At 44.8% G+C, this 26,709-nt stretch overlaps 1 protein-coding gene across 2 annotated transcripts; it reads left to right on the top strand.

The window, feature by feature from the left end:
• LOC137335002 (uroplakin-3a-like) lies at window positions 1-26,709 on the top strand. 2 transcript variants are annotated; one of them, XM_068000092.1, is made up of 7 exons: window positions 1-143; window positions 15,753-15,896; window positions 19,164-19,425; window positions 20,082-20,164; window positions 22,909-23,041; window positions 24,255-24,434; window positions 26,473-26,709. In XM_068000092.1, the coding sequence occupies exons 1-7, from the start codon at window positions 89-91 to the stop codon at window positions 26,483-26,485; spliced, it is 870 nt and encodes a 289-aa protein (XP_067856193.1). In that variant the 5' UTR covers window positions 1-88; the 3' UTR covers window positions 26,486-26,709. The 2 variants fall into 2 exon arrangements, with proteins under 2 accessions (XP_067856193.1, XP_067856192.1); XM_068000091.1 differs by lacking the exon at window positions 1-143 and adding an exon at window positions 15,412-15,622.

Here is a 26,709-nt window from a genome sequence, read left to right as displayed (position 1 = left end):
CTGTAGGTGGCAGGATCAAGCTCAGCTGTGATGTTTTCCACAATCAAGTAGCCTGCTGACGCTCACTGTCTGGATTAAACAAGATAAAATGACCACATGGGTGAGGGATGAGAGGGCAACTGCATCTTTGACCTTGTACCCAAGTAAGAGTTAGTTTCCTGCCTTTGGGTTGTGCAATGACCATCCGAGTCCTGCTTCTCTCAGTTCGTGGTCTGAAGCATGCTGTGTGGGGTGGTGTAACTTAGACCTGGGTGGTCCCTGATGCCTCCTGCCTCCTGGCTACAATGGGTGTTGACGGTGGTCTGAGATCTGGCTGTACCCCTGCCCTTGTGGCTGCAGATGTGCCAGGTCAGGAAGCAAAAGGGGATAAAATTACCGATCAAAAGGGCGTGAACTTAACCCAGACAAAAAAGAATGAAACCTTTGTATGTTTGCAGATTTTATGATTGCAATGAAACTTCTCCTGACTGGGAACCATTTGTTGTGGAGGTTTGTAACAGAGTTCGAACAAACAAGCTTGCACTGTATTAGATGGTTTGATCAAATATTAAATATTTTACTGTTCTTTTAAAATCAAGTCGGTTAAGACATTTAAGGGCCGATTTTAACTCTGGGTGGGAATCAGGAGTGCAGGCGCTGAACCTTCCGGCCACCCGGAACGTAAGGCTTGGGACATTTTAACTCCTGCTTCTCATTTGCATGCCCCAAATCCAACTCCCACCTGCAGCCAGCCGGACTTAATGTCACTGCCGGCGGTCAAAGTTGCGGGGGGGAGGCAGGGGGTCAGGCCACCCGCAGAAATGGTCCCCGGCAAGGTAAGTACGGATTGGGGTGGACAGTCGGCCAGTCCCCGATTGGGAGAGCAATCTGGGGCAGGAGAGGCCCGAAGTATCTCTGTGGGGCCAGGAGAAACACGCCTGTTCCTCCTGGCCCACAAGGATCCTGTAAAAGTATTAAAAAGAACACTTACCTGGGCCTCCTGTAGCCTGGATTCTTGCTGCTGCCAGCTTTTGCTGATGGGTCGGAAACCGCATGGGCCTATGTGGGTCCTGTGGTTAAAATGGTGTGCACGTCCCAGTGTCATCGGGACATGAGACTGCCATTTAAATTAGATCCCCGATCCTCTGGGGCAGGCGGCCTTCCTGTGCCTGAATTTAGGCAAGTAAAAATGGTGGGAGGGGGAAGCTGGAACGCACCTACATAGTGCACATTTATCTGCTTTGTACTCCTTCCTTGTACAGTCACTCCCGCCTCTGCCTCTACCTATCCAGAATTTGGGTCAACAAATGTTGGCATGTATACAGGACTGCACCAGAGTACACATGCACATACATACACACACACACATACACCATACATAACAACACAACAACAACTTGTATTTATATAGCGCCTTTAACATAGTAAATCATCCCAAGGCGCTTCACAGGAGCGTTAACAAACAAAATTTGAAAACGAGCCACACAAGGAGATATTAGGGCAGGTGACCAAAAGCTTGATCAAAAAGGTAGGTTTTAAGAATTGTCTTAAAGGAGGAGAGAGAGGCGGAGAGGTTTAGGGAGGGAATTCCAAAGCTTAGCGCCGAGACAGCTGAAGGCACAGCCGCCAATGGTGGAGCGATTAAAATTGGGGATGCGCAAGAGGCCAGTATTGGAGGAGCGTAGAGATCTCGGAGGGTTGTAGGGCTGGAGGAGGTTACAGAGACAGGGAGGGGCGAGGCCATGGAGGGACTTGAAAACAAGGATGAGAATTTTAAAATCGAGGCATTGCCAGATCGGGAGCCAGTGTAGTTCGGCAAGCACAGGGCTGGGGGTGAATGGGACTTGGTGCAAGCTAGGATATGGGCAGCAAAGTGTTGAATGAGCTCAAGTTTACGGAGGGTGTAAGGTAGGAGGTCTTCCAGGAGAGCATTGTAATAATCGAGTCTAGAGGTAACAAAGGCATGGATGGGGGTTTCAGCAGCAGGTGAGCCGAGGCAGGGGTGGAGATGGGCGATGTCATGGAGGTGAACGTCTTGGTGATGAAGTAGATATGGGGTCGGAAGCTCATCTCCGGTTCATACACGCACCATGCACACAAAGGAACTTAACATCAAATTAAACTGGACTGCTTGAATGTTTAAGCATTCGGTAGTGGAGGAGACATGGTATTCCAATGTTTTGTTGCACTTTTGCTTCATTAGAGTGCCAACAATGGCAGAAATATGGTAGTTAGCTTTCAAGTGTCAGCTTGGCTCGATTGGTAGCACCCTTGCCTCTAGGTCAGAGGATGGTGGCTTCAAGCCCCACACAGAATTTGAGCGTGTAATCCAGGCTGATACATCACTGCAATACCGAGGGAGTGCTGCATTGTCAGAGGCTTTGGATGACATGTTAATCCAAGACCCTGACTGCGTGTGCAAGTAGTTCAGTTGAACAGTAAAGTCCCAGGGCAGTATTGTAAGAGCAATGAATTCTCCTGGCATCCTGCTCAACATTCCACCCTCAACCAAGACCACCAAAAACAGATTAACTTGGCATTCATCCCATTTGCTGTTTGTTGAATACTACTGTGTACAAATTAACTACTGTGCTTACCGTGTGTATAACTGTGACTCAGTGGTAGCACTCTCATCTCTGAGTCGGAAGACTGTGGATTCAAGTCCCACTCCAGGAACTTGAGCACAAAGTCCAGGCTGACATTCTAGTGCTGCACTGTCGGAGGTGCCATCTGTTGGATGAGATGTTAAACCGAGGCCCTGTCTTCCGATGGCACTATTTCAAAGAAGAGCAAAGGAGTTCTCTTTTTTTCTGGTTAATATTTATCCCTCAACCAACATCACTAAAACAGATTATCTGGTCATTATCTCATTGCTATTTGTGGGATCTTGCTGTACACAAATTAGGGCTGCTGTGTTTCCCTACGTTACAACAGTAACTAAACTTCAAAAGTATTTAATTGGCTGTAAAGCACTTTGGGACGTCCTAAGTTCATGAAAGATCAGCGCGAGAGCAGCGGCGAGAGCAGAGAGGCCAGAGCGGGGATAAAGAGCAGCGATGGCAGCGAGAAGCCCCAAACCAGCGGCGAGAGGCCTGAGACCAGCACGAGAGCGGCAGTGAGAGGCCCCAGAGCAGCGGCGAGAGGCCTGAGACCAGCGCGAGAGCGGCGGTGAGAGGCCCCAGACCAGCCTAGGAGCGGAGAGAGGCCCCAGACCAGCGGGAGAGCGGAGAGAGGCTCCAGCCCAGTGCGAGAGTGGAGAGAGGCCCCAGACCAGCGCGAGAGCGGCGAGAGGCCCCAGACCAGCATCAGAGCGGAGAGAGGCTCCAGCCCAGCGCGAGAGTGGAGAGAGGCTCCAGCCCAGCGCGAGAGCGGAGAGAGGCCCCAGCCCAGCGCGAGGGCAGCAAGAGGCCCCAGCCCAGCGCGAGAGTGGAGAGAGGCCCCAGCCCAGCGCGAGAGTGGAGAGAGGCTCCAGCCCAGCGCGAGAGCGGAGAGAGGCCCCAGACCAGCATCAGAGCGGAGAGAGGCCCCAGCCCAGCGCGAGAGCGGAGAGAGGCCCCAGCCCAGCGCGAGGGCAGCAAGAGGCCCCAGCCCAGCGCGAGAGTGGAGAGAGGCCCCAGCCCAGCGCGAGAGTGGAGAGAGGCCCCAGACCAGCGCGAGGGCAGCGAGAGGCTCCATCCCAGCGCGAGAGTGGAGAGAGGCCCCAGACCAGCGCGAGAGTGGAGAGAGGCCCCAGACCAGCGCGAGAGTGGAGAGAGGCCCCAGACCAGCGCGAGAGTGGAGAGAGGCCCCAGCCCAGCGCGAGGGCAGCGAGAGGCCCCAGCCCAGCGCGAGAGTGGAGAGAGGCCCCAGCCCAGCGCGAGAGCGGAGAGAGGCCCCAGCCCAGCGCGAGGGCAGCGAGAGGCCCCAGCCCAGCGCGAGAGTGGAGAGAGACCCCAGACCAGCGCGAGAGCGGAGAGAGGCCCCAGCCCAGCGCGAGAGTGGAGAGAGGCCCCAGCCCAGCGCGAGAGTGGAGAGAGGCCCCAGACCAGCGCGAGAGCGGAGAGAGGCCCCAGCCCAGCGCGAGAGCGGAGAGAGGCCCCAGACCAGCGCGAGAGTGGAGAGAGGCCCCAGACCAGCGCGAGAGTGGAGGGAGGCCCCAGACCAGCGCGAGAGCGGAGAGAGGCCCCAGCCCAGCGCGAGAGTGGAGAGAGGCCCCAGACCAGCGCGAGGGCAGCGAGAGGCCCCAGCCCAGCGCGAGAGCGGAGAGGGGCCCCAGACCAGCGCGAGAGTGGAGAGAGGCCCCAGACCAGCGCGAGAGTGGAGGGAGGCCCCAGCCCAGCGCGAGAGTGGAGAGAGGCCCCAGACCAGCGCGAGGGCAGCGAGAGGCCCCAGCCCAGCGCGAGAGCGGAGAGGGGCCCCAGACCAGCGCGAGAGTGGAGAGAGGCCCCAGACCAGCGCGAGAGCGGAGAGAGGCTCCAGCCCAGCGCGAGAGTGGAGAGAGGCCCCAGACCAGCGCGAGAGTGGAGAGAGGCCCCAGACCAGCGCGAGAGTGGAGAGAGGCCCCAGCCCAGCGCGAGAGTGGAGAGAGGCCCCAGCCCAGCGCGAGAGCGGAGAGAGGCTCCAGCCCAGCGCGAGAGTGGAGAGAGGCCCCAGACCAGCGCGAGAGTGGAGAGAGGCCCCAGACCAGCGCGAGAGTGGAGAGAGGCCCCAGCCCAGCGCGAGAGTGGAGAGGGGCCCCAGCCCAGCGCGAGAGTGGAGAGGGGCCCCAGCCCAGTACGAGAGTGGAGAGGGGCATACAAAACAAAAACAAAGAAAGAAAAACAGCTAAAGTGACGTCAGCACAAGGGACGGAACTGATTGATGAGTGTTTTTTCTAACCTCTTAGTTTATTTCTGTTAAGTTGAGTTAGTAATCTAATAAATCGAGGCATGGCAGGACACCTCAGTCCCATCGAATACACATCTTGTGCCACGTGAGAAGTCCAGGACGTTTCCCCTTTCCTGGACGGCCACAGGTGCAGGAAGTGTCGTCTGCTGGAGGAGCTTGAGCTCCGGGTTTCGGAGCTCGAGCAGCAGCTGGTGTCACTGCAGTACCTCCACGAAGCTGAGAGCTACATGGATAGCACGTTTCAGGAGGTGGTCACCCCGCAGCTTAAGAGAGTGGAGGCAGAGAGGGACTGGGTGACTACCTGACAGACAAGGAGGACCAGGCAGGTGGTTCAGGGGTCCCCTGAGTGCATCTCACTCTCTAACCAGTATTCACTGGTGAGGGTGATAGTTCTTCCGGGGAATGCGGCCAGAGCCAAATCCGCAGCACCATGGGTGGCTCAGCTGTACAGGTGGGGGAGGAGAAAGGTCAGGAGAGCAATAGTGATAGGGGATTCAATAGTTAGGGGAATGGACAGGCGTTTCTGCAGCCGCAGTCATGATTCCAGGATGGTATGTTGCTTCCCTGGTGCCAGGGTCAAGGATATCACTGAGCGGCTGCAGAACATGCTGAAGGGGGAGGGTGAGCAGCCAGAGATCGTGGTCCATATTGGTACCAATGACATAGGTAGAAAGAGGGATGAGGCCCTGCAGGCAGAGTTAAGGAGCTAGGAAAGAAATTAATGAGCAGGACCTCAAAGGTAGTAATCTCCGGATTACTCCCAATGCCACATGCTAGTGAGTAGAGAAGTAGGAGGATAGAACAGATGAATGCGTGGCTGGAGAGATGGTGCAGGAGGGAGGGCTTTAGATTCTTGAGGCATTGGGACCAGTTCTGGGGGACATGGGACCTGTACAGGCCGGACGGGTTGCACCTCAACGGGGCTGGGACCAATATCCTCGCGAGGAGGTTTCCTAGTGCTAGTGGGGGGGGGGGTTTAAACTAGCATGGCAGGGGGATGGGATCCTGAGCATAAATTCAGAAGGGAGAGAAGCAGAGCTGAAAATGGAAGAGAAAAAATTAGTAAGTGAGTTTGGAAGGCAGAGGAAACAAAGGGTAGAAAATAGACAACAAAAGAGTTTGGAAGTGCTTAAAGGTATATACTTCAATGCAAGGAGTCTAGTGAATAAGGTAGATGAGCTAAGGGCACAGACAGACACGTGGAAGTTCAATATCTTAGCTATTACTGAAACATGGCTTAAAGAGGAGCAGGAATGGCAGCTCAACATTTCTGGTTACAGGGATTTCAGATGAGATGGAGAAGGGGATAAAAAAATGAGGGGGGGTGGCATTATTGGTTAAAGAAACAATTACAGCTGTGAGGAGGGATGATATGTTAGAAGAATCATCAAATGAGGCCATATGGGTTAAGTTATAGAAAATAAAAGGGGCAGTCACACTTTTGGGAGTGTACTGTAGACCCCCAAACAGTCAGAGGGAGAAGGAAGAGCAAATATGTAGGCAAATTTCTGAGAACTGCAAAAACAATAGGGCAGTAATAGGAGGGGATTTCAACTCCCCTAATATTAACTGGGATACAATCAGTGTAAAAGGAATAGAGGGCGCAGAATACTTTAAATTGCATTGAGGAGAACTTTTTTGGCCAGTAATTAACATGCCCAACAAGAGGTGGGGCTGGGCAGGTGGAAGGAGTATCAGTGGGAAAGCATTTTGGTGGTAGTGATCATAATTCAGTTAGATTTAGCATAGTTATGAAAAAGGACAAAGATGGAACAGGAGTAAAAATTCTCAATTGGGGAAAGGCCAATTTTGCTAAGCTGAGAAGTGATTTAGCAAAAGTGGACTGGAAACAGCTACTTGAGGGTAAATTAGCATCAGAGCAGTGGGAGGCATTCAAGGGAGAAATTTTGAGGGTTCATTACAAACACGTCCCCACAAAGAAAAAGAGTGGGACTGCCAAATCAAGAGCCCCCTGGATGACAAGGAGCATACAGGGTAGGATACAGCAAAAAGGGAAGCTAACGTCAGAAAACAAGAGCTCATTACTGCAGAAAGCCTAGAGGAGCATGGAAAGTGCAGGGATGAAATTAAAAAGGAAATTAGGAAAGCAAAGAGAGGGCACGAAAAAGTACTGGCAAGGAAAGTCAAGGTAAAGATGTTTTAGAAATACATAAAGAGCAAGAGAATATCTAAGGAAAGAGTAGGGCCTTTTAGAAACCAAAAAGGTAACCTGTGTGTGGGGGCGGAAGATGTGGGTACGGTTTTTAATGAATACTTTGCGTCTGTCTCCACAAAAGAGGGGGACGATGCAGACATTGTAGTTAAGGAGGAGGAGTCTGAAATATTGGATGGGATAAACATAGTGAGAGAGGAAGTTTTAAAGGGTTTAGCATCTTTGAAAGTAGATAAATCGCCAGGCCCAGAAGAAGTGTATCCCAGGCTGTTAAGAGAAGCAAGGGAGGAAATAGCAGAGGCTCTGACCATCATTTTTCAATCCTCCCTGGCTACAGGCGTGGTGTCGGAGGATTGGAGGACTGCTAATGTTGTACCGTTATTTAAAAGGGGAGAAAGAGATCGACCGAGTAATTACAGGCCGGTCAGTCTAACCTCGGTGGTGGACAAATTATTGGAATCAATTCTGAGGGACAGCATAAATCATCATTTAGAAAGGCATGGGTTAATCAAGGACAGTCAGCATGGATTTGTTAAGGGACGGTCGTGTCTGACTAACTTGATTGAATTTTTTGAGGAGATAACAAGGAGGGTCGATGAGGATAACGCGTTTGATATAGTGTACATGGATTTTAGCAAGGCTTTTGACAAGGTCCCACGTGGCAGACTGGTCAAAAAAGTAAAAGCCCATGGGATCCAAGGGAAAGTGGTTAGTTGGATCCAAAATTGGCTCAGTGGCAGGAAGCAAAGGGTAATGGTTGACGAGTGTTTTTGTGACTGGAAGGCTGTTTCCAGTGGGCTTCCACAAGGCTCAGTACTAGGTCCCTTGCTTTTTGTGGTATATATTAATGATTTGGATTTGAATGTGGGAGGATTTATCAAGAGATTTACAGATGATACAAAAATTGGCCTTGTGGTTGATAGTGAGGAGGAAAGCTGTAGACTGCAGGAAGATATCAAAGAATGGTCAGGTTGGCAGAAAAGTGGCAAATGTAATTCATTCCAGAGAAGTGTGAGGTAATGCATTTGGGGAGGGCAAACAAGGCAAGGGAATACACAATAAATGGGAGGGTACTGAGAGATGTAGAGGAACAAAGGGACCTTGGAGTGCCTGTCCACAGATCCCTGAAGGTAGCAGGACAGGTAGATAAGGTGGTTAAAAATGCATATGGGATACTTTCCTTTATTAGCTGAGGCATAGAATATAAGAGCAGGGAGATTATGCTAGAACTGTATAAAACATTGATTAGGTCACAACTTGAGTACTGTGTACAGTTCTGGTCACCACATTACAGGAAAGATGTGATTGCACTGAAGAAGGTACAGAGCAGATTTACAAGATGTTGCCAGGGCTCAAGAATTTTAGCTATGAGAAAAGATTGGATAGGCTGGGATTGTTTTCTTTGGAACAAAGGAGGCTGAGGGGAGATTTAATTGAGTTATCTAAAATTATGCCGGGACCAGATAGAATGGATAGGGAGGACCTATTTCCCTTAGCAGAGGGGTCAGTGACCAGGGGGTATGGATTTAAAGTAATTGGTAGAAGGATTAGAGGGGAAGTGAGGAAAAAAATTTTCATCCAGAGTGTGGTGGGGATCTGGAACTCACTGCCTGAAAGGGTGTAGAGGCAGAAACCCTCAACTCATTTAAAAAGTATATGGATGTGCACTTGAAGTGCTGTAACCTACAGGGCTATGGAACAAGTGCTGGAAAGTGGGATTAAGCTGGATAGCTTTTTTTCGGCTGGCACGGACACGAAGGGCCGAATGGCCTCCTTCTGTGCCGTAACTTTCTATGATTCTATGAAAGGCGCTATATAAATGCAAGTTCTTTCTTTAAATGTAAAATTTGGAATCAGAGGCCCTGCTTTTATCAATGAGAATTCACAGGTTACCAGTTTCCAACAGATCTCTGCTAGGAATGGCAACACCAGGTAAAAGAGTTTGCATTTGAAGCTGCTTTCCCAAGATCTCTTAGCATAATATAAATGTATCTCTCAGGGATTCAGACAGGTATGAAAAGAATGTGCCATTAATTCTGATTCCCCTTTTATGTTTCATCCATTTATAAACTGGTACAACCAGCTTCTCCTTGTATCAGGTTACCAAACCACACAAAAATATGTTAAGAGTGCAAGGTTGGTGTAATGTGGAGTTTCCAGTTGTGTTCAGGTGATATCCTGCATGTACCTGTTTGAGTTGTTTTCTTAATCAAATGTTTACAGAAATACATTGTTCAATAGAATATTTACTGCTCTACATGTGTGTATATATATTATATATATGTGGGGGGGGGGGGGAGAATTTGTCCCAAACTTTTGAACTCCATTCACCTTCCCCTTGTTAAATGGCAGGCAAGGAGATGAGCTGTTGCCAGGTCCCTGCCAATGATGCTCTTGATCAAGCAGCTGTGAGACTGTCCAGGAAGTGGCTTCTTATGGATGGCATGGGTGAGATAAGAACTTGTTAGGCATGGAAATGGGCATAGCTGCAAATCAATAATCCATGACTGAATGGTGCAGCGTGTTGGATCTGCGGTAACACTGATGGGCCTTTTTCTTGTGAGACTTACATGGATTTCCGTTCCGGTCAATGGGATTTGAACAGCTTGTGCTGCATTCATAAGCAAAGAGTCAAATAACAAATGTTGCCATTAGTGCCTGTTTTATCCTGGGAAATTTCGTGCTCTTCAAGGTGAGGGGTGTCAGTACTGGGGAAGTGCTGTTGGAATCATAGAATCATAGAAAGGTTACAGCACGGAAGGAGGCCATTCGGCCCATTGACTCCGCGCCGGCTCTATGCATGAGCAATCCAGCTCGTCCCACTCCCCCGCCCTATCCCCGAGGCACTGCACATGTTTTCGTTTCAAGTATTTATCCAGTTCCCTTTTGAAGGCCATGATTGAATCTGCCTCCACCACCCCCTCGGGCAGTGCATTCCAGATCCCAACCACTCGCTGTGTAAAAAAGTTTTTCCTCATGTCACTTTTGATTCTTTTGCCAATCACCTTAAATCTAAGCCCTCTGATTCTTGACCCTTCTGCCAATGGAAGCAGTTTCTCTCTATCTACTCTGTCTAGACCCTGTTATATAGTAAAGGGTATGCCAATACACCATGAGCCAGATTTAGATGAGCCCTACCTCCCTACTACACCGGAATGATTTTTTTTCATTTCCCACACGATCAATCCATCTGACCTCACTATTGAGATTGCCAATTAATGCTCAGTTGTAAACTGGGTTGATATTGCCCAGACTAATTTAATCTCACAGCCAACAAAGAAAAGGCAATTTCATCCCATCAGTCTAGGCTAAATTCAAACCCATGTTCCAGAGATGAAAGGACAGTGCACTATTATTATTCAGCAGGTCAGGCAGCATCTGTGGAGGGAGAAACAGAGTTAACTTTCAGGTCGATGACCTTTCATCAGAAGTGGGACTGGAGGAGGTGTGGGCTGGAGCTTGGGTGGGGATCCCTATCAGTACACAGCCAGCGGGGTGGTCCACACCCCTGGCATCTACCCACCTTTCTCCACCACATTCCCGGACTACGGGAGCCTTCTCCTCTTTGCCAGATTTTCCATATTTCCCTCCCCCTCCGTTATTCTGCTATAACCATTTACACCTCCTCTGAACCCATCTTTTGTTTCCTTACTTGTCCCATTGCCACCCCCTTTTGCCTTGCTTTTGTCATTTAACCCTATCACAGAACTTCCCTTTTGTTCTTTCCTCACTGCCCCCCTTTTTCCTGGCTCTATACTTACTTAAAAACTGTTAATCTCTAACATCTTCTGGTGCAAAGTCATCGACCTGAAATGTTAATTCTGTTTCTCTCCACAGATGCTGTCTGCTATGCTGAGTGTTTTACAGTATTTTCTGTTTTTATTTCAGATTTCCAGCATCCCCAGTATTTTGCTTTTGTACTATAATTATTATTATTATCATTTAGTGTGTGCAAACTCAGCATATAATTCCAGCCACCTCAGAGCATTGACATCGCCAGCATGCAAAGCATGTAGGCCTACAGATAATTTAGTTAGTGGGTACGATTCAACGACGTGCCACATGGGTGGTATTGGTCCTTAAGGACATTTATCGTTTTCATGAAGGGCTTATTGGTGAAGATTTGAGGCGCATTGTCCCTGTCCAGTTCAAAAGTGGTTGAGAAGCATCCAACTATGAAGTGGCTAGTAGCAATCTGGTTGACATCCTGTAAGGTTGGAAATGATTTGGTGATTTATAGGAGCAACTTCTGTACATTCTTCATGCCAGCGAATTGGTAAGGATAGAACAAATCAGAGTGAATTGGCAACATGATTTTGTCACAAAGTCTTTTCATCAATTTTACTACTGCATCTGGACAACAAAGAGCTATGTTGCAGAGGACTGGTAATCATGAGAGGGCAGTAGGGTGCAATATGCGTGACACAAGATGAATATTAGCATGCAGTTGATGATCCACCAACAGAGTGTCTGGTGAGTGAGCCCAAACAGGAGCATAATATTCCTCAACTGAGTAGGAGAGTGCGAGAACAGATGAGCGTAAATTGGAGGAAGTTGCTCCCAGGTAGAGCCTTATTGGGCCACCTGCTTGGTTGGATTACTGTCACGGAGCTGATGTTTCAGACTACACTTGGCCGACCTCACCAGTTCATGGAAATACCAAATCAATGGCCTCCCTCAGGGATCAGTTCCAGTACTACTCCTTTTTAATCTGTACATAAACAATCTGCCTGGAACCAAATTGCAGTAATTCATCTACCCTGTGACAGTGCCTTTGCTACTCGAGCATTTCCACCTGGAAACCACACTCATTAATGGCATGAAACTTATGGCGGAGTAGTGCCTGAAATGGCGTCTTTAGCCAAGTACCATAAAGTTTGTCTCCTCGAGCTTTCACTTGCACAATGCTAGTGCCTCTCGTGAACTCACTCTCATCTTAAACAGTCAGCTTCTCAAACACGATGTTCACTGTGTCTACTTGGGCATCAACCGATCACTAACCTACAAAAACTATCTACTGAAAACTGCTGAGATAGTCAAAACCTGAAATAACCTAATCTCTAAACTTGCCAGCGGTGTACTAACACTGTATCATCTAATCCCACAGTATCCCTTTTAAAAAAATTATAAATGAACAATAATGTCTTTTTGGCTATTTCTGACTTTCTACTGAACATGTATCTCCCTACCAATTGGCTTTCCAAAAGAGAAGAATGCACCAGACAAAATCCCAACACATTATATCCACATTCAGTGGGCACATTGCATTTTATATGATCCGATTAGCTAGTGAATTAGTGGACACTAATTCCTGAGTGCTGTTTTAATTTAAGTGCTGCCATAATCAATGGCATTAATGGTGTATAGTCATCAGAGTTTCTACTCTAAACCAGAGGACTGAATTGATTGAAGTCCAAGAAAAAAATCAGCTCGCTGTCCCTGATTCAGCATGTTTCTACAGTATAGTCATCTATTTTCTGAAGCTTTATTCAGCTCCCTATTGCCTATTCTGCTAAAGAATCTGCACGTTTCTACACTCTAACCTCATAGTTTTCTCTTCCATTGAAGGCACTAACGCTTGCCAGGATATGGTTCCACAGGCATTGCCTGTTCCTTGCTCCAGTGACCATTCTTCATGTATGAGCCTGGCCTGTGAGAGTCAGCAGGCTATTTAAACATGGGGGGGTGGGGTATCACAGGCAAGGCTAATCCACCCTTACCAGAAACCCATACATGTGAACTAGAGGTGACCAGGTGCTGGAAATCTGGCTGATTATCCCTTTCTAGCTCAATCATGCTGAGGCAAGTATTATCATCCAATTGCCAAAATAGTAGTTTGCCAAACCTTTCTCCATTTCTTTGTGAACACATACTGAAATGATGTAATCCAGGTTGAAACACATTGTCACTCACTTGTGTAGGATGTCATTGTGGTGAAATAGGGTACAGCTCTTCTCATTCCCCATTGAACAGTTTACCACATGGCATAGTTGTGCTGATCATTAGAACTCTAAAACATGAAGCCTTGGAGTGAGGGATAAACATAGGTTGGTTTCCCTAAGATGCTCAGTGATGTCCAGTGGGAAGGAGCCAAGCGGAGGCTGTGGTGTTTCCTTGCAGGAGAGGAAAAGAATTGGAGGGATTACACCAAGTACCTCCTGGTGGCTGGCTGGACAGGCAGTCGTCTTGGTTTGGGAGCAAGTTGTCTACTCCCACTCTTATCAGTTGTCAAGTCCAGGCTACCAAAGATGGAGGAGTATTTACAAGTTAGCCTTTCCAAATATCCATTTCATTCAGAAAATGCCTACTTATGCTCTGGGACTGACACAAATGAAGTATAAGTGCTTCTTGCCTCCAGCATTGAACTTGTAACACTCAGCAGTCTCTGTGGCTGCAGTTATTCATTCATTACCAGTTGAATACTGGTAAGTGTACAATGAAAAACACAGCCAACACCCAATTAGAATTTGGGCTATGCCTGTCTGTGAATTACACTCTGCCCACCAGGAGAGAGCCCTGTGCAGGAGAGAGGGTAGGTGGGAGTATGTCATTTCTTATAACATTAAAAAGGCTGGTGAGCTTATTCAGTGCCCAGGAGCTCCAGTGGACAGCCTGAGCACTTTCTAAATCTAGGGGAACATCACATTGAGGTTAATACTCCACATCGTGTTGAGTTCAAGAGATGTGAGAAGCTTACCCCGAGGGGTCCCATATTGCTTGGCTTTAGAGTTAATTTGTGACTTGACAAGAGTTATGCTGTCAATTTTGCTGAAGCCACTTCACATCAGTAAAAAAACACTGATTTTTTTTCCAAAAATATACTTTATTCATAAAATTTGCAACAATATATACAATACAGTTGTCATATCTCATTCCAAACGTACACAATACAGATTATACAATTTGCAGGTTACATCAAGTACAGTTCAATGAACACATTGGACATAATTACAGTTCATGACACTCTAGGGTGCCTCATTGCATCACAATCAATACAGGTGATTCATTACAGATTCATTACAGGTACATTACAGATTCATTACATCAATTTGAATTTTACATTCTGCCTGAGCGGTTTTTCCCTGATTTCAGCCCCTCAGTATACACTGCCGGGAAGGCTCTAAACAGTTGCCTTTCCCCACAGAGCCTTTGTGGCGGCCACACCCATTCTCAGTGCACGAGTCCCTGAGCATGTAGTCCTGGACCTTGGAATGTGCCAGTCTGCAACACTCGGTCGAGGACAGCTCCTTGCACTGGAAGACCAGCAAGTTTCGGGCAGACCAAAGGGCGTCTTTCACCGAGTTGATGGTCTTCCAGCAGCAGTTGATGTCCGTCTCGGATGTGCGTCCCCGGGAACAGCCCGTAGAGCACAGAATCGTGTGTTACGGAACTGCTTGGGACGAACCTGGACAGATACCACTGCGTCTCTCTCCAGACCTTCTTTGTAAAGGCACATTCCAGAAGGAGATGGGTGACGGTCTCGTCTCCAGTGCAGCCTCCTCGGGGACAGTGCGCGGTGGCGCTGAGAGTCCGGGAGTGCATGAAGGATCTGATGGGAAGGGCCCTTCTCACCACCAGCCAAGCTAGGTCTTGGTGCTTGTTTGACAGCTCTGGCGATGAGGTGTTCTGCCAAATGACATTGACAGTCTGCTCGGGGAACCAACCGACAGGATCCACCATCTCCTTTTCCCTCAGGGTCTCGAGGACGTTACGTGCGGACCACTCGCTGATCACCTTGTGGTCAAAGGTGTTAAAAAACACCGATACGACACCCAAGTGCTACACTTTGTTAGTATTCATACCGAGTTAGAAAGAAAGACTTGCATTTATATAGCACCTTTCATGACCCCAGGACGTCCCAAAGCGCTTTACAGCCAATGAAGTCCTTTTTTAAAAAGTGTAATCTGTTGTAATGCAGGAGTTGGTATTTTTACAGTGAGATGTGTTTATTTAATAAATAAACAAAATAAACATTTCAGTGGGCTAGTACTAATAGTCTCAGCAACGTGTCAGTATGGGGTCATGAAAGGTGCTATGTAAATACAAGTCTTTCTTTCTAACTCGGTATGAATACTAACAAAGTGTAGCACTTGGGTGTAGTATCAGCACGTAACTAAAAGTCTCTTCTTAAGGCTTTATTAAAAGAGGCAACTCAAAGCCGGAGCTGCAATGTTTGAGGGCGTGAATAAAAATACCCAGATTGCGATCTCACTGGAAGCCCCAACCCTTCCCGGCCAGCCTGTTACTTTAAACAATGACAGGTTCACAACCAAGCTTAAATAATCCGATTGATATAAATAAAACAATATTTTAAACTATTTGTGAGTTTTTAAAAAAAAAATCATTTAATGCCAAATGATGAAGCACGAGGAAGAAGGAAGCCGGTAAATGGGTTTCAGGTGATGTTTGTAGGGCGTGGTGGTCAGACTGGTTGGGTGGGTTAAACGAGCAGGGTCAATTGCTCCATTGAGCTTGAGCTGAGCACCTTACTGCCCGTCACTTACTTCCACTCGCTGGTTCAGCCTGTTGGTAGCTCTCCCGGTAACAATATGAAGATTGCTTTACTGTTCTTAGGGGTTTGGATCCCAGCTGCGTTCTGTGTCGGTAAGTTAGCTCTTTGTGTTTGAACTCAAATGCAAGTCGCTTCTTGAGTTTTGGTTCTTCCTTCATTCAGTTTTTAACTTCAACAAAAAAAATCAGACGTTTCTGAACTAACTTTCTCCATTTTTCGTAGTGATAAACGTCAAGCCAGAAATCCCCTTGACCCCTATAATCCGAGCTCCCCGAACTGCCACCACCGTGACTCTAATCAAACCCATCTGTGTTTTTACCAATGGGAATATCGTCGATGTTTTCGGAGTACAAGCTGCCATGAACAGTAAGTGTTGGCGATTAATACAACTCTCACCATAACTAGTTAGGTGGGGTATTCTACTTCCGATAAACCTGTTGCTCCCTCTGCATATGAAAGGAGAGTCCAATTCTCCAACTCTTTTAGTGTAACTCCACGTGTCAAAACTCCTCGCAAATATCTCTGGTCTATTTTAAATCTAAAAAATCAATACATCTGTATGTAGTTTTGCAGAGTCTCACTACAACTTTCTAAAAATCGCAGAAGTCCCAATAAGTGACCATTCGATCGTAGGCTACAAAGAAAAGTGAGAATTCATATCGTTCGATGAGATTGAAGCTTAGAACAAGTGCATTTGAAACCATCGGTGCCAACTATTGGTTTTTAAGCGCCCGACTAGACCATACATTTAAATTGTTTGCTTGGGTCAAATGTAATTTACCAGTCTGGTCTATATAGGCTTCGACTTTTAAAAAGCTGGGTAAGAGACATGCTTATGTATCTAGTTTGCTGATCAATGCGATTGCCTTGCCGGGAACAAAGCTCTGTATATCGAACTGGTGGAACTACCATTCTGTGGGATATGTTATGTGCCCATGTTGTGGTTAGGAGAATGGTGACAGTGCATTTGCATGTTTAATGTTGAGTTCTGCTGCTTACCATAACTTTTTTTTATTCTCCTGGTCAAATTGAGAAACAATTGAATTATCCAAACGAAGCTCTTGCATGGGACAAAAACGGAAGATGTTGATTGTTTGGGTGTTTCCCTCTTGTTTGCATTCCTGACCTGGTTTCTTTCTTTCTTTGTCTCAACAATGTATTGCATCTAACAATGAAATAAACCTGAAGGTTTTGTCTCCAGTACTTCTCTAGAAATCCATTCTAAGTTTAAGCACTATTTCAGTGACAATTTCCTGAAATTGTCTTTTATTCATTTGAACCTGTTACCTTGTCCTGTTTCATTTGAAGTGCTTAAGGTTGTCCAGTTTTTTTTGTTCATCTGCCAGTCTGGATTAGTCCTGTGGTCTTTGCCTTGTCTGTGAAAAGAACTGGACATGGTACTTACTGCTTTTACTCTGTTGCATCTGTTTCAACAGAGTCTTGGTGCTTTCACTTTTTTTTTTCCCCTTGATCAGTCATTATGGACTTGAATCTATCCTCCTCCACTTAATTTCACATGGTAATGTTGTGTAAAGCCTGTAGTCTCTGGTATTTACTTATGACCAGGCTTTTTCCTTCTTCCCTTGTATAATGGAATTACTTGATTTAGAATGATTATACCAGGAATCCATTCCTGTTGCATTGTGGGGTTGACTCAAAAGCAAGTGAATTGACTGCATGAACAGTTCTTTTGAAAGTTGCAGCTTTCATTTTTGTCTGCAGACCTCCATTAATGGCTGAGGAAGATCCATGCTGACCAGAAAAAATGGCTTGCTGTGGGATACATGATCAGGAGTTTGCTGTTGAAGAGGGGGAAAAGGAGAACTGAATCTCTCCCTTTTACTTTGTGTATTGTCACCTGATGTGTGATTATCCTGTCAATGGTGCTCCTAAAAGATTGACAGTTGACCTGATTTTTGTAAATTTTCTTGGAACAAATGGTCCCTCTTGTGACCTGATAAGTGCTGAGGTCATTCATTGCATCAGCATGCTTGTGTTGTGACAGAAAATGGTGTTAACACAAGCAAGCGGACATGGAATCAATGCAATGTCAATTCCCAAGCCTGCAGTGATGTTTCCAGGCATGCCAAATCCATTGTTCAACTTGCCTGACTAATTGAGTGATTACATTTACTATTTGGCTTTCCTGTCTGTGACCAATTTTAGGAAGATGGAGGGAAAATTACAATAAAGATGTAAGAGCAGGGTTCAGTGGCCATCTTGGCTCTGCCACTGACTAGGTAAAAGAGCCTTATGATTTGCTCTTGAGTATAAATCATTTTTACTTGTGTTCAATAGCTTTGAATAATGTAAATTTTAAAGCTTTTAATATACAAAGATGGATAAATGCAGCACAGTAGTACTTCTAACTACAACTTGTATATTTTAAATGGTGCCTTTGATGACCTGCCAAGGGTTCAATGTTCTTACATAATGGGTGTAGCAATGGACATTTTTGAGCTTTAGTTGTCCATTTCCAAGTTTGAACTAATGGAATGTACTGTTAGATAATTGAAGGGCTGGCAGTTAATTATGGAGGCAATGTTACTGTAATAAGTAATTCAAATTGCAAATCACAGGGCTAGTGGCTTAAGCAAAACTAGCAATTGCTTAAAGTATGAATTATGGTAATAAACAAGCATTAGCTTTTTTCCCTCTTTTTCTCCTCTTGGTGTTGACTTGTGCTCGGATGTGGTTCCAGAGCTTGTTGCAGATGTTCATTCTGGGGCAGAGTCCAGCAGCCCAGCTGTTGGCCTGGTTGAGATCTATTATTGGGCAAACATTGGCAAACCAAATTTGGGACCTGTCTGGTCTGTAAGACACCATTACATGTTTATAACAGCCATTGAGGAGTTTTCATGATGGTTCTGTCTGCTTGTGGATTAACTACAAAGTGGCTTATAACATTCAACCTGGAAATTTTCCTTTGCAACAAATAGTTTTCTTTTGAGGGTGGAGAAGTACAACAAATTTATATTAAAAAATATCTTCTACAGTTACTGCAATTTTTGAAAGGAAAATTAGTGATTTAGGAGCCAAAGAAACAAGCTGAACACGCACTGATAAAGCAGCAGTCCTTAATGATACTGACTCTTCCATTTTAATAGTTGTTTTCTATGCAATTGCTATTCAGAAATTTGTCATCGTCTTGCATTTGAAGTTGTGCTTAAGACTAGAGAAGAGTAATGAGTGTTCCTTGCCCTTAATCCGAAGTAGTGCTGCCCCCTTCTAAAGCCAATATCGGAAATAGATAATTTGTTGGAACATCTTTCTATTGGAGAAGGTAGATTAGTAATGGCTGTAGGGCCAGCAGGCTGCTGCGTTATGATGCTGCTGTCCCTGATCTCTGCCTTGGCTGCAGTGCCTGATAGTGTAGAATTTTTATAATATCTGCAGTGATTTTTGTTACTCAATTAGGCCTGAATGGTCAAGCTATTTCCATTTAAATCCTAGCCATTCATTAATTGTCTCCTCTAGCCTAGAAGCTGCAGATGACTTGCCTTTATATTACTTTCTATTTCAAAATTTGCTACTTTGTCATTTAATAACTCATCATTCTTATGTGCAAAAAAAAACTTTTAATGACCCAAGATAGTTGAACTGACTAGTTTTAAAAATACTTTCCATTTGCAGCAAACCCAAACGATATTGGCAATGGCAGCATAAGCACTTACCAACAAACTAACGGAGGGAAAACTGGGCCATACCGTGCTGCAAGCTTTGACATCCCAACCTGTACATCTTTAGCCTTCGAGGCAAGCACAGTTCCTGCGGAGATCCAAGCAGAGATCGACAAATATTTGTTCAGGGTTGGAAATGATGTCCAGTGTTTGAATCAAGTTAACAATCTTATAGAAAACTGTAATGCACCTCTTAATGCTGATGTTCAGTACAGGTAAGGAGGTTAAAATCTATTCTTTAGCAGGAACTATGGTGTGAGTTTTGTACCGGTTGAAGCAGACAGAAACTTTTTCTGCTTGTCTAAAACAACTTGACTACAATTAAGATCACTTTATAGATATCTACTTAATCAGTTTTTTGATCTTAGTCAGTAGTCACTTGAATGAATAATGCTGACCTCAAGAATTCTTCCAGCTAATGGAGTACTCCTTCACGATCTACCTTTTTATCAGCAAACTATCATTTTGGTGGGACCAGGGTATGTGTTGTGGACCAACATGGTCATGTTAGCTGAAAAATCCATTTCCCAATATATAGTAGTACCCTGAAAGATGTACAACATAAGTGCTCCCTCAGTGCAGTACTTCTGATGGATTCTGCTTCCACCAGTGTGTACCCACACCCACTTTTGTTGGCTAATTCTCTATAAATATAATTGACTCCAAAGCTGATTCAAAAGCTGTTTTGTGTATCTGCAAGAGTATATTGGTGTAGCAGCATTACTGTGCTGTGGACTAGTTTGATTTAAGTGTCATTGTAGGCATGTATACTTCAGCATTGATTCTCAGTGGGTCATTCAAGTTCCACGAACCAAGGTTGGCAAAACTACTTAGTGGTGCAAACTACTCCTATCTAATGTTTTAAATGCAGGTTCAAGTATGCTGTCCGAAACACATCCACAAATAGAATTGTAGATGAAACGCTCTGGTCAGACTCCATCTCTCTTCTAAAAGGTTAGTGTTCCTCATTGGGTATCTGTTCAGACTCAGCAAGCAGTAGCTTGGTACAGTAGTGTTTGTCTAATGTGTGCTAGAAGTTGGTACAAATTTGAATGCACAATTTTTTTTCTGAACACCTTTTTTCCCCTTTTCTTCCAACTCCTTGTTCCCCTCCCCCAACCAAAAGCTATAGGCTAGCAGGCTTGGGTAGTGGCCAACCTGCAGTGCCTAAACTGGCTCTGTTCTGAAATGGCAAGAGTTGTAGATCTACCCTCTCAATGGCTTTGCCTTCCAGGAGATTCTTGTACCAGTCCTGCTTTATAGAATCACTAAAAAGTATAGTGCAGAGGAAGGACAAGCAGCTGGTGGTGGCTTTTCAACTGGAACTACCTACTCTAACCCTATGTTGTACCTTTTACAATCTTTTTATGCAGTTTCCATTTTAAATGTTAAGTATTTATTGCCTCTACATATGTCCAGAAATGCATTCTATACTCAATAACCTTCTGGAGTGAAACATCTCAAGGCGGTTCACAGGAGTGTTATAAAACAATTTGAGACTGAGCCACATGAGATTAGATCAGATGACCAAAGAGGTAGGTTTTGAGAGGTTTAGGGAGGGAATTCCAGAGCTTGGGGCCTAGGCAGCTGAAGGCATGGCCATCAATGGTGGAGCGATTAAAATCAGATGTGCAAGAGGCGAGAATTGGAGGAGCGCAGACATCTGAAGGTTGTAGGGCTGGAGGAGGTTACAGGGATAGAGAGGGGTGAGGCCACGGAGGGATTTGAAAGCAAGGATGTGAATTCTAAAATCAATGCGTTCCCAGACTGGGAGCCAATGTAGGTCATTGAGCATGGGTAATGGGAGAACGGGGCTTGGTGCCAGTTGGAATATGGGTGGCAGAGTTTTGGATAAGCTGAAGTTTATGGAGGGTGGAAGATGGGAGGTCGGCCAGGAGAGCAACGGGGATAGTCAAGTCTAGAGGTAATGAGGCATGGATGAGGGTTTCAGCAGCAGATGAGCTGAGGTGGGGCAGCTACGGGCAATGTTATGGAGATGGAAGTAGGCAATCTTGGTGATGGGACGAATATATGGTCGGAAGCTCATCTGTCAAATAGGACGCCAAGGTTGCGAACAATCTGGTTCAGCCTCAGACAGTGGCCAGGGAGAGGGATGGAGTTTGTGGCGGATACCAAAGACAATGGCTTCGGTGTTCCCAATGTTTAGTTGGAGGAAATTTTTGCTCATCCAGTACTGGATGTTGGACATCGAACCACTGATTGTGTAGGTTCAGCATTACCTCTTGCCTTACTGTTTGAACAATTTGCAAAACCTAGGATCCCATTTTTTTAATCAAAAGATTATTAGACCTATGCAGAGCAGAGGTTCTAATATCCTTCTATGATTGGGTGTCCAGAACTGCATTAATACTCCCACTGGCCTAACCGATGACTTGTACAAATTTAACCATGATTTTTTTATTCAATGCTTCCTATATAAAACCCCAAACCTCTTTTTGCCTGAACTTTTTTGCTTGCACTTCCACCATTTAAAGATATTGGAGGTAATTTTGACTTGGGGTGATAGCGAATTGGCAGCCCCTTTTATAATGCTCCCAATTTTCATTTCTCGTGACCTCAAAGGCCAGAGCCAGAGGAACGCAGAGTTCTGCTGCTGTATCTCGTTCCTATCGTCCCTATCCTTGGTGACCTACATTGGTTCCTGGTCCCCCAATGCATCCAATTGTAAATTCTCATACTTGTGCTTAAATCCTTTCATGGACTTGCCTCCCCCTAAACTGTAAATCAGTGTGAACTTTTCTGGCTTGTGGACTTTGCCATATTTCAGGCGAGTATAATGTTTGATTGCTTTGTAGTCCATGCATTCCAAGCAGCAAGTCTTTTTAGCAAATGTGTACACTTTGATTTAGTTAAAATTTGTAACAGAAAATATTAAGAAATTTGAAAAGGGGAAAGAGTTTATGTACCTGTGGAAATATTTCAGTATTAACCATCAAGTAATCTCAACATTGCCCAGATGTGAACATTCTGCTTTCATAATGCACTCCACCATTTGCACAACATGGGCTGGATTGCTTGGTGAGGTTTCCCTCTGATTTTCTTTGTCTTCTCCTCTCCCCGCCCCCCAACCTTGTGGAATGTTTCTGAACTCTGGCCACTGCCCCACAGAGATGTCTTGGAATCTCTGGAATGTGGGTGTTTGTAGATGTGAACTCGTGCTGAACCACTCCATAGATTCCATACAAGGTGTCACAGAACTCTAAACACTTTGTAAATTTCTAAGTAACTTGTCAATAAGTGACAATTACACCCTTTTTACATTATTTTGAGATATTGGGAACTTACTGGTGGAAACCAATTGAAAATTATGGCCTGCATATAATATTTCACTCATGTTTGCCTCATTTCCCTCTTTAGTACCATGTAAATTTCTGACTAGACTTAATATTAAAATTGCCCATGGTCTGTGTTGCACATTTACCCTACAGGTTTTGAAATGTGTACTGCAAACCCCCTGCTAGCAAGATCCTTACAGAACCCATAATTTTTGCTATTTATAGCTCTTAACATTGCAGTTAATGGTCTTATTGTTTTTGCTTTGTCAATAATCCACTCCCCCACCCCCTTCCCTTCCAGGATTCAGCACCCTATTTCACATGCCAATTCCAGAATCCTTTTGGGGAGTCCACCACCGTTGATGTGTCCAGCTTGTAACCAACCTTTTTATTTGTCTCCAGCTCCTGAGCCCACAGATCTTGATACTTGGCCAGGCAGAAGGACTGGAGGAATGGTGGTGATCACAACTCTTCTCGTCATCCTTCTCTTTCTTATCCTCTGTGCCTTTGTTGCTTTGTTGATGTATGTGCTTTGGTGAGTATTGTTCGAATAGAGCATGAGAGAAACAGTGGGTCGTCTTAAATTATTGCATTTCTACATAGTTTTAAATTTCCATGCTGTTTCCTGTGACCTTATATTTAAAGAGTAATTCCATGCTTCCAATAGGAAGCCAGGTCAGAGAGGGGTGTGGAATTGTAGCCCCAAATCCCCACAACCATTGCTCACCAACAATGCAGCTGCATGCTGGCAGAATTGCCCCCCAAGTCTTTTACTGGCATCTTTTGGTAATTTCTTGTTTTCTCTAATCTTCTCTGCTGGAAGTGGTAACTTGTGCAGGTCAGCAAGTGTTTCTTGTGTATAAAGAATGAGCTGGAAGTTGCAGCCAAGCTTGGTCCTCTTTAAGATGCTCCTTAACACCTACCTCTGACCCAAGCTTTTGGTCACCTGTCCTAATATCTCCACATATGGCTGTCAAATTTGTTTGAAAATCGCTCATGTGAAGCACCTTGGGATGTTTTACTATGTTAAAGGCACCATATAAATGAAAGTTGTTTTGATATGGTGTTGCAGTCTTCAGGGATCACTTGATAGTGATCAGAAATAGAAACACATTTTCTGCATGTTTTAATGCATACTTCCTTGGGAAAGGAAGTATCAGGTAAGGACTGCAGGTTTCCTTCCTTTCCTCTCCTTCCACTTTAGTGAACTAGAGGGGTTTTTATGACTGATAGCTTCATGGTCACTTTCACCAGCTTTTTTGGTAAACTAAATTGAAGTATTCAAAGTGCCATGGTGGGATTTGAACTTGTGACCTCTGGATTACTAGTCTGGTAACAACCACAACCCGACTGTACCCCCTGGAGCAGTTGACTTATTAGCTTCCCCTTCATTAACCACTGTTTAAGAAATTGCTTTATTTCAAATTTCAGTTATATTTGGTCAGTCACTGACACAGCTAAGATTACATGTAGGAAAAGTGTTTGACAGCTAGGGTTCCGAATGTAAACATTTTTAAAGTTTCTAAACTTACCTGTGCACTTATGTGATGGTTAATTATCATTTCCAAGTTGGGGGGAAGGTACCTTGCAACTTCATACTCTGAAAATTGAGTGTGCAAAGTATGTTTGAGTTTTAATCCCAAACACTCTGATCTATCTACCTGTGGGACTCATTTTTGAAACAATGGGTTTATTGAAATTGTACTTTTCTATAATGTCAATCCAATGTGTAACCTCCTTTTCTATAGTCTGAAAGAAGAAACCCTTGTAGTGGACCAGCAGCCAGCTCCAAGGACCTATTTCTCGCATCAGAAAAACCGTGGCTTTTCTGAAAGTACCTATTCAGAAGCAACCAAAGCTGTCTCTCAACAGCCATCTGAGCCAGAACGTTACCAGACTATTCTTGAGGGACCTCCTCAAACTCCAGTGTAAGACAGTTGAAAGATCTAAGATGGAACTATATATACCTCAATTTTCTATTGTACACTCTTGGGTTGCTGCATATTTAGGATCCCAAACTTTAGTCAAATGCTAGAGGTTAGGGAAATAAACCCAATGGCTAGATTGAGATGGGCAACAAATGCTGGCCTCGCCAGTGGCGCCTACATCCATGAACGAATTAAAAAAAAAAAACCTGCCATTACATTACAGCATGTACATCTACCTGGGGGTGAGGGATGGTAATAGGAACACAAAGAGCAAACTTTTTCTGTAATCCTAAATTCTCCATTCAAGATCCTACTTTACTGCAGCAGTTAAACTTCCTGTTGAGAGGATCCCATGAACTTCGCAGTTCCTTTTGCTGAAGATCATTTAAGGACTTCATTTGAAGCCTGAGATTGAGCCCCTGCACTTGCTTTGCTACACTTCAGGAAAGGTGGTAGAATCTGAGTTAAATATTCTAATCCATCCCAGGATACTGGGCCACTATTATCCCTCCAGTGCCTTGCTCAAGTGGCCATTGTTCATGGAGTGTTGCAGTCCACAGCTACTTTGAATCTTGTCCTCCCCTGATGTGTGCACATGTACATTTTGACAGATGTACTGGGACTGATTATAGTGACAGTACTGCTCCCTTGGCTGAGATCAGTCATTGAACAGATTGGTGATCAGACCTAGACTGCATGAATGAGATGGAGATTTTCCCCCTCAATGGTATGAATATTTGGTTTTAATAATTGCAGGGGTAAAATGGTTTTTGCCAAATTACATTGTTTTACATTTCTGTAATGTTTGGTTCCAGGCTTATTGAACCTGTCTGGTTACAATGGTGATTTGAAGTGTTGTAACCATCTGAAATATCTTATGATTTGTTGTGACACCTAATGGTCCATTTGTACAGTGTAGGGTCTAGCCAGACAAACATTGAAGTGCCCTTGGCTCTGTTTCTGTGGTTTTGCAGCTGGCATCAAATGGTTGGCTCCACTTTAAAGTGTGAACTAACTTAGCTTTGAAGAATTAAGTTAGAGAAGGTAATCTTCTGCCTTAGAGTCAATGTTTAGAGATAGTAAGTTGTGCTTTTAGTTTTTCATAAACTGAGTATAGGGAAATGTATTACTGCTGTGAAATATATATTCATATAAACAAACCAGTTCATGGCCCTATACCCAGTCATGGCTTTCAATCTATAAAGAGAATTCACACAGCAGCAGGGTCCTATTTCTGTGGTGCTTGTACAGAGTAAGAGTGTTGTTTTCCAACCCCTAGGTCATGCTATGCTATCCTTTCCAGATATTGGGTGGAAAAAGCTGCAATCTTGGGGGAGGGGGAAGGAATGCAAGGTCCAATTAAGAAAGTGCCTGGGATGCTGAACCAAAGAAATATCCTAGCATAAACACCTCAATGACTGACATACACTATTGTCGATGCATGGAAAGCTATTATGATATAATCACTGCTCAAGCATAAATCTTCTGTTGGTGGGTAACTGCTTGTATTACTTGATAACACCAACTGAAAGTTCTTTCCGAAAGTAACCTATTCCAGGTAACCATCTCTTGTGTATCCTGGGAAACAATCCTAGTAAGGGGATTTGGCAATGCAATAGTTTAAAATTATTTCTGGACTTCAAATTAATCTTTGAATTTAGTCTAGAATTAAATGACAGTCTCTTCCTGGTTGTAAAGCAGACTTGGAGGCAGTTTTCACCCAGTTTCTGGAAGTCTTCCACAACATAAATTAAGCTTTTTGTGGCATTTACCAATTATTGGCAGTGTGTTTGTGATTTTTGGTTTGGGGTGGGTGTTTCAAATTGTAGTAATGCCTGGAGGTATAACCAATGCTTATAAGTGCAACTTTTCTATTTGATTGGATGCAGATGTATGTTCGGGGTGAGCAAGTAAAGGGGACAGCACCAGCACATTTGTTGGGAAATGCTGGAACATGATGGCATTTGGCATTTCTTGTTTGTTCTAATTCAAATAAATTTAAAGTAACCTTAATTCTCTCTTCTCTTCCCCTGTCTAGGGCCGGTGATTAGAAATGAAGGCTATTTGGAGATTAATGACTGTTTTGGGGGGAAGTACTGGTTACCTTCTTTCCTCCAGGATAAACTGCATAATTGTTGGAGCCCAAAATCATCTTTTACAAACCCTGTTCAAGAGGGCAACTGTACAGGGATAGTTAAATTCTGACTGTGACTTGGCACAATTTTTGTATGGTGTTTTCTTGTATACATTACAATAAAGTATCTTTTTCTGAGTA

This window comes from Heptranchias perlo, chromosome 18, assembly GCF_035084215.1.
Source record: "Heptranchias perlo isolate sHepPer1 chromosome 18, sHepPer1.hap1, whole genome shotgun sequence".
In the NCBI taxonomy this organism is placed as follows: Eukaryota; Metazoa; Chordata; class Chondrichthyes; order Hexanchiformes; family Hexanchidae; genus Heptranchias; species Heptranchias perlo.
The sequence above is the reverse complement of the archived record's forward strand: the minus strand, read 5'-3'. Positions and strand labels throughout refer to the sequence as shown.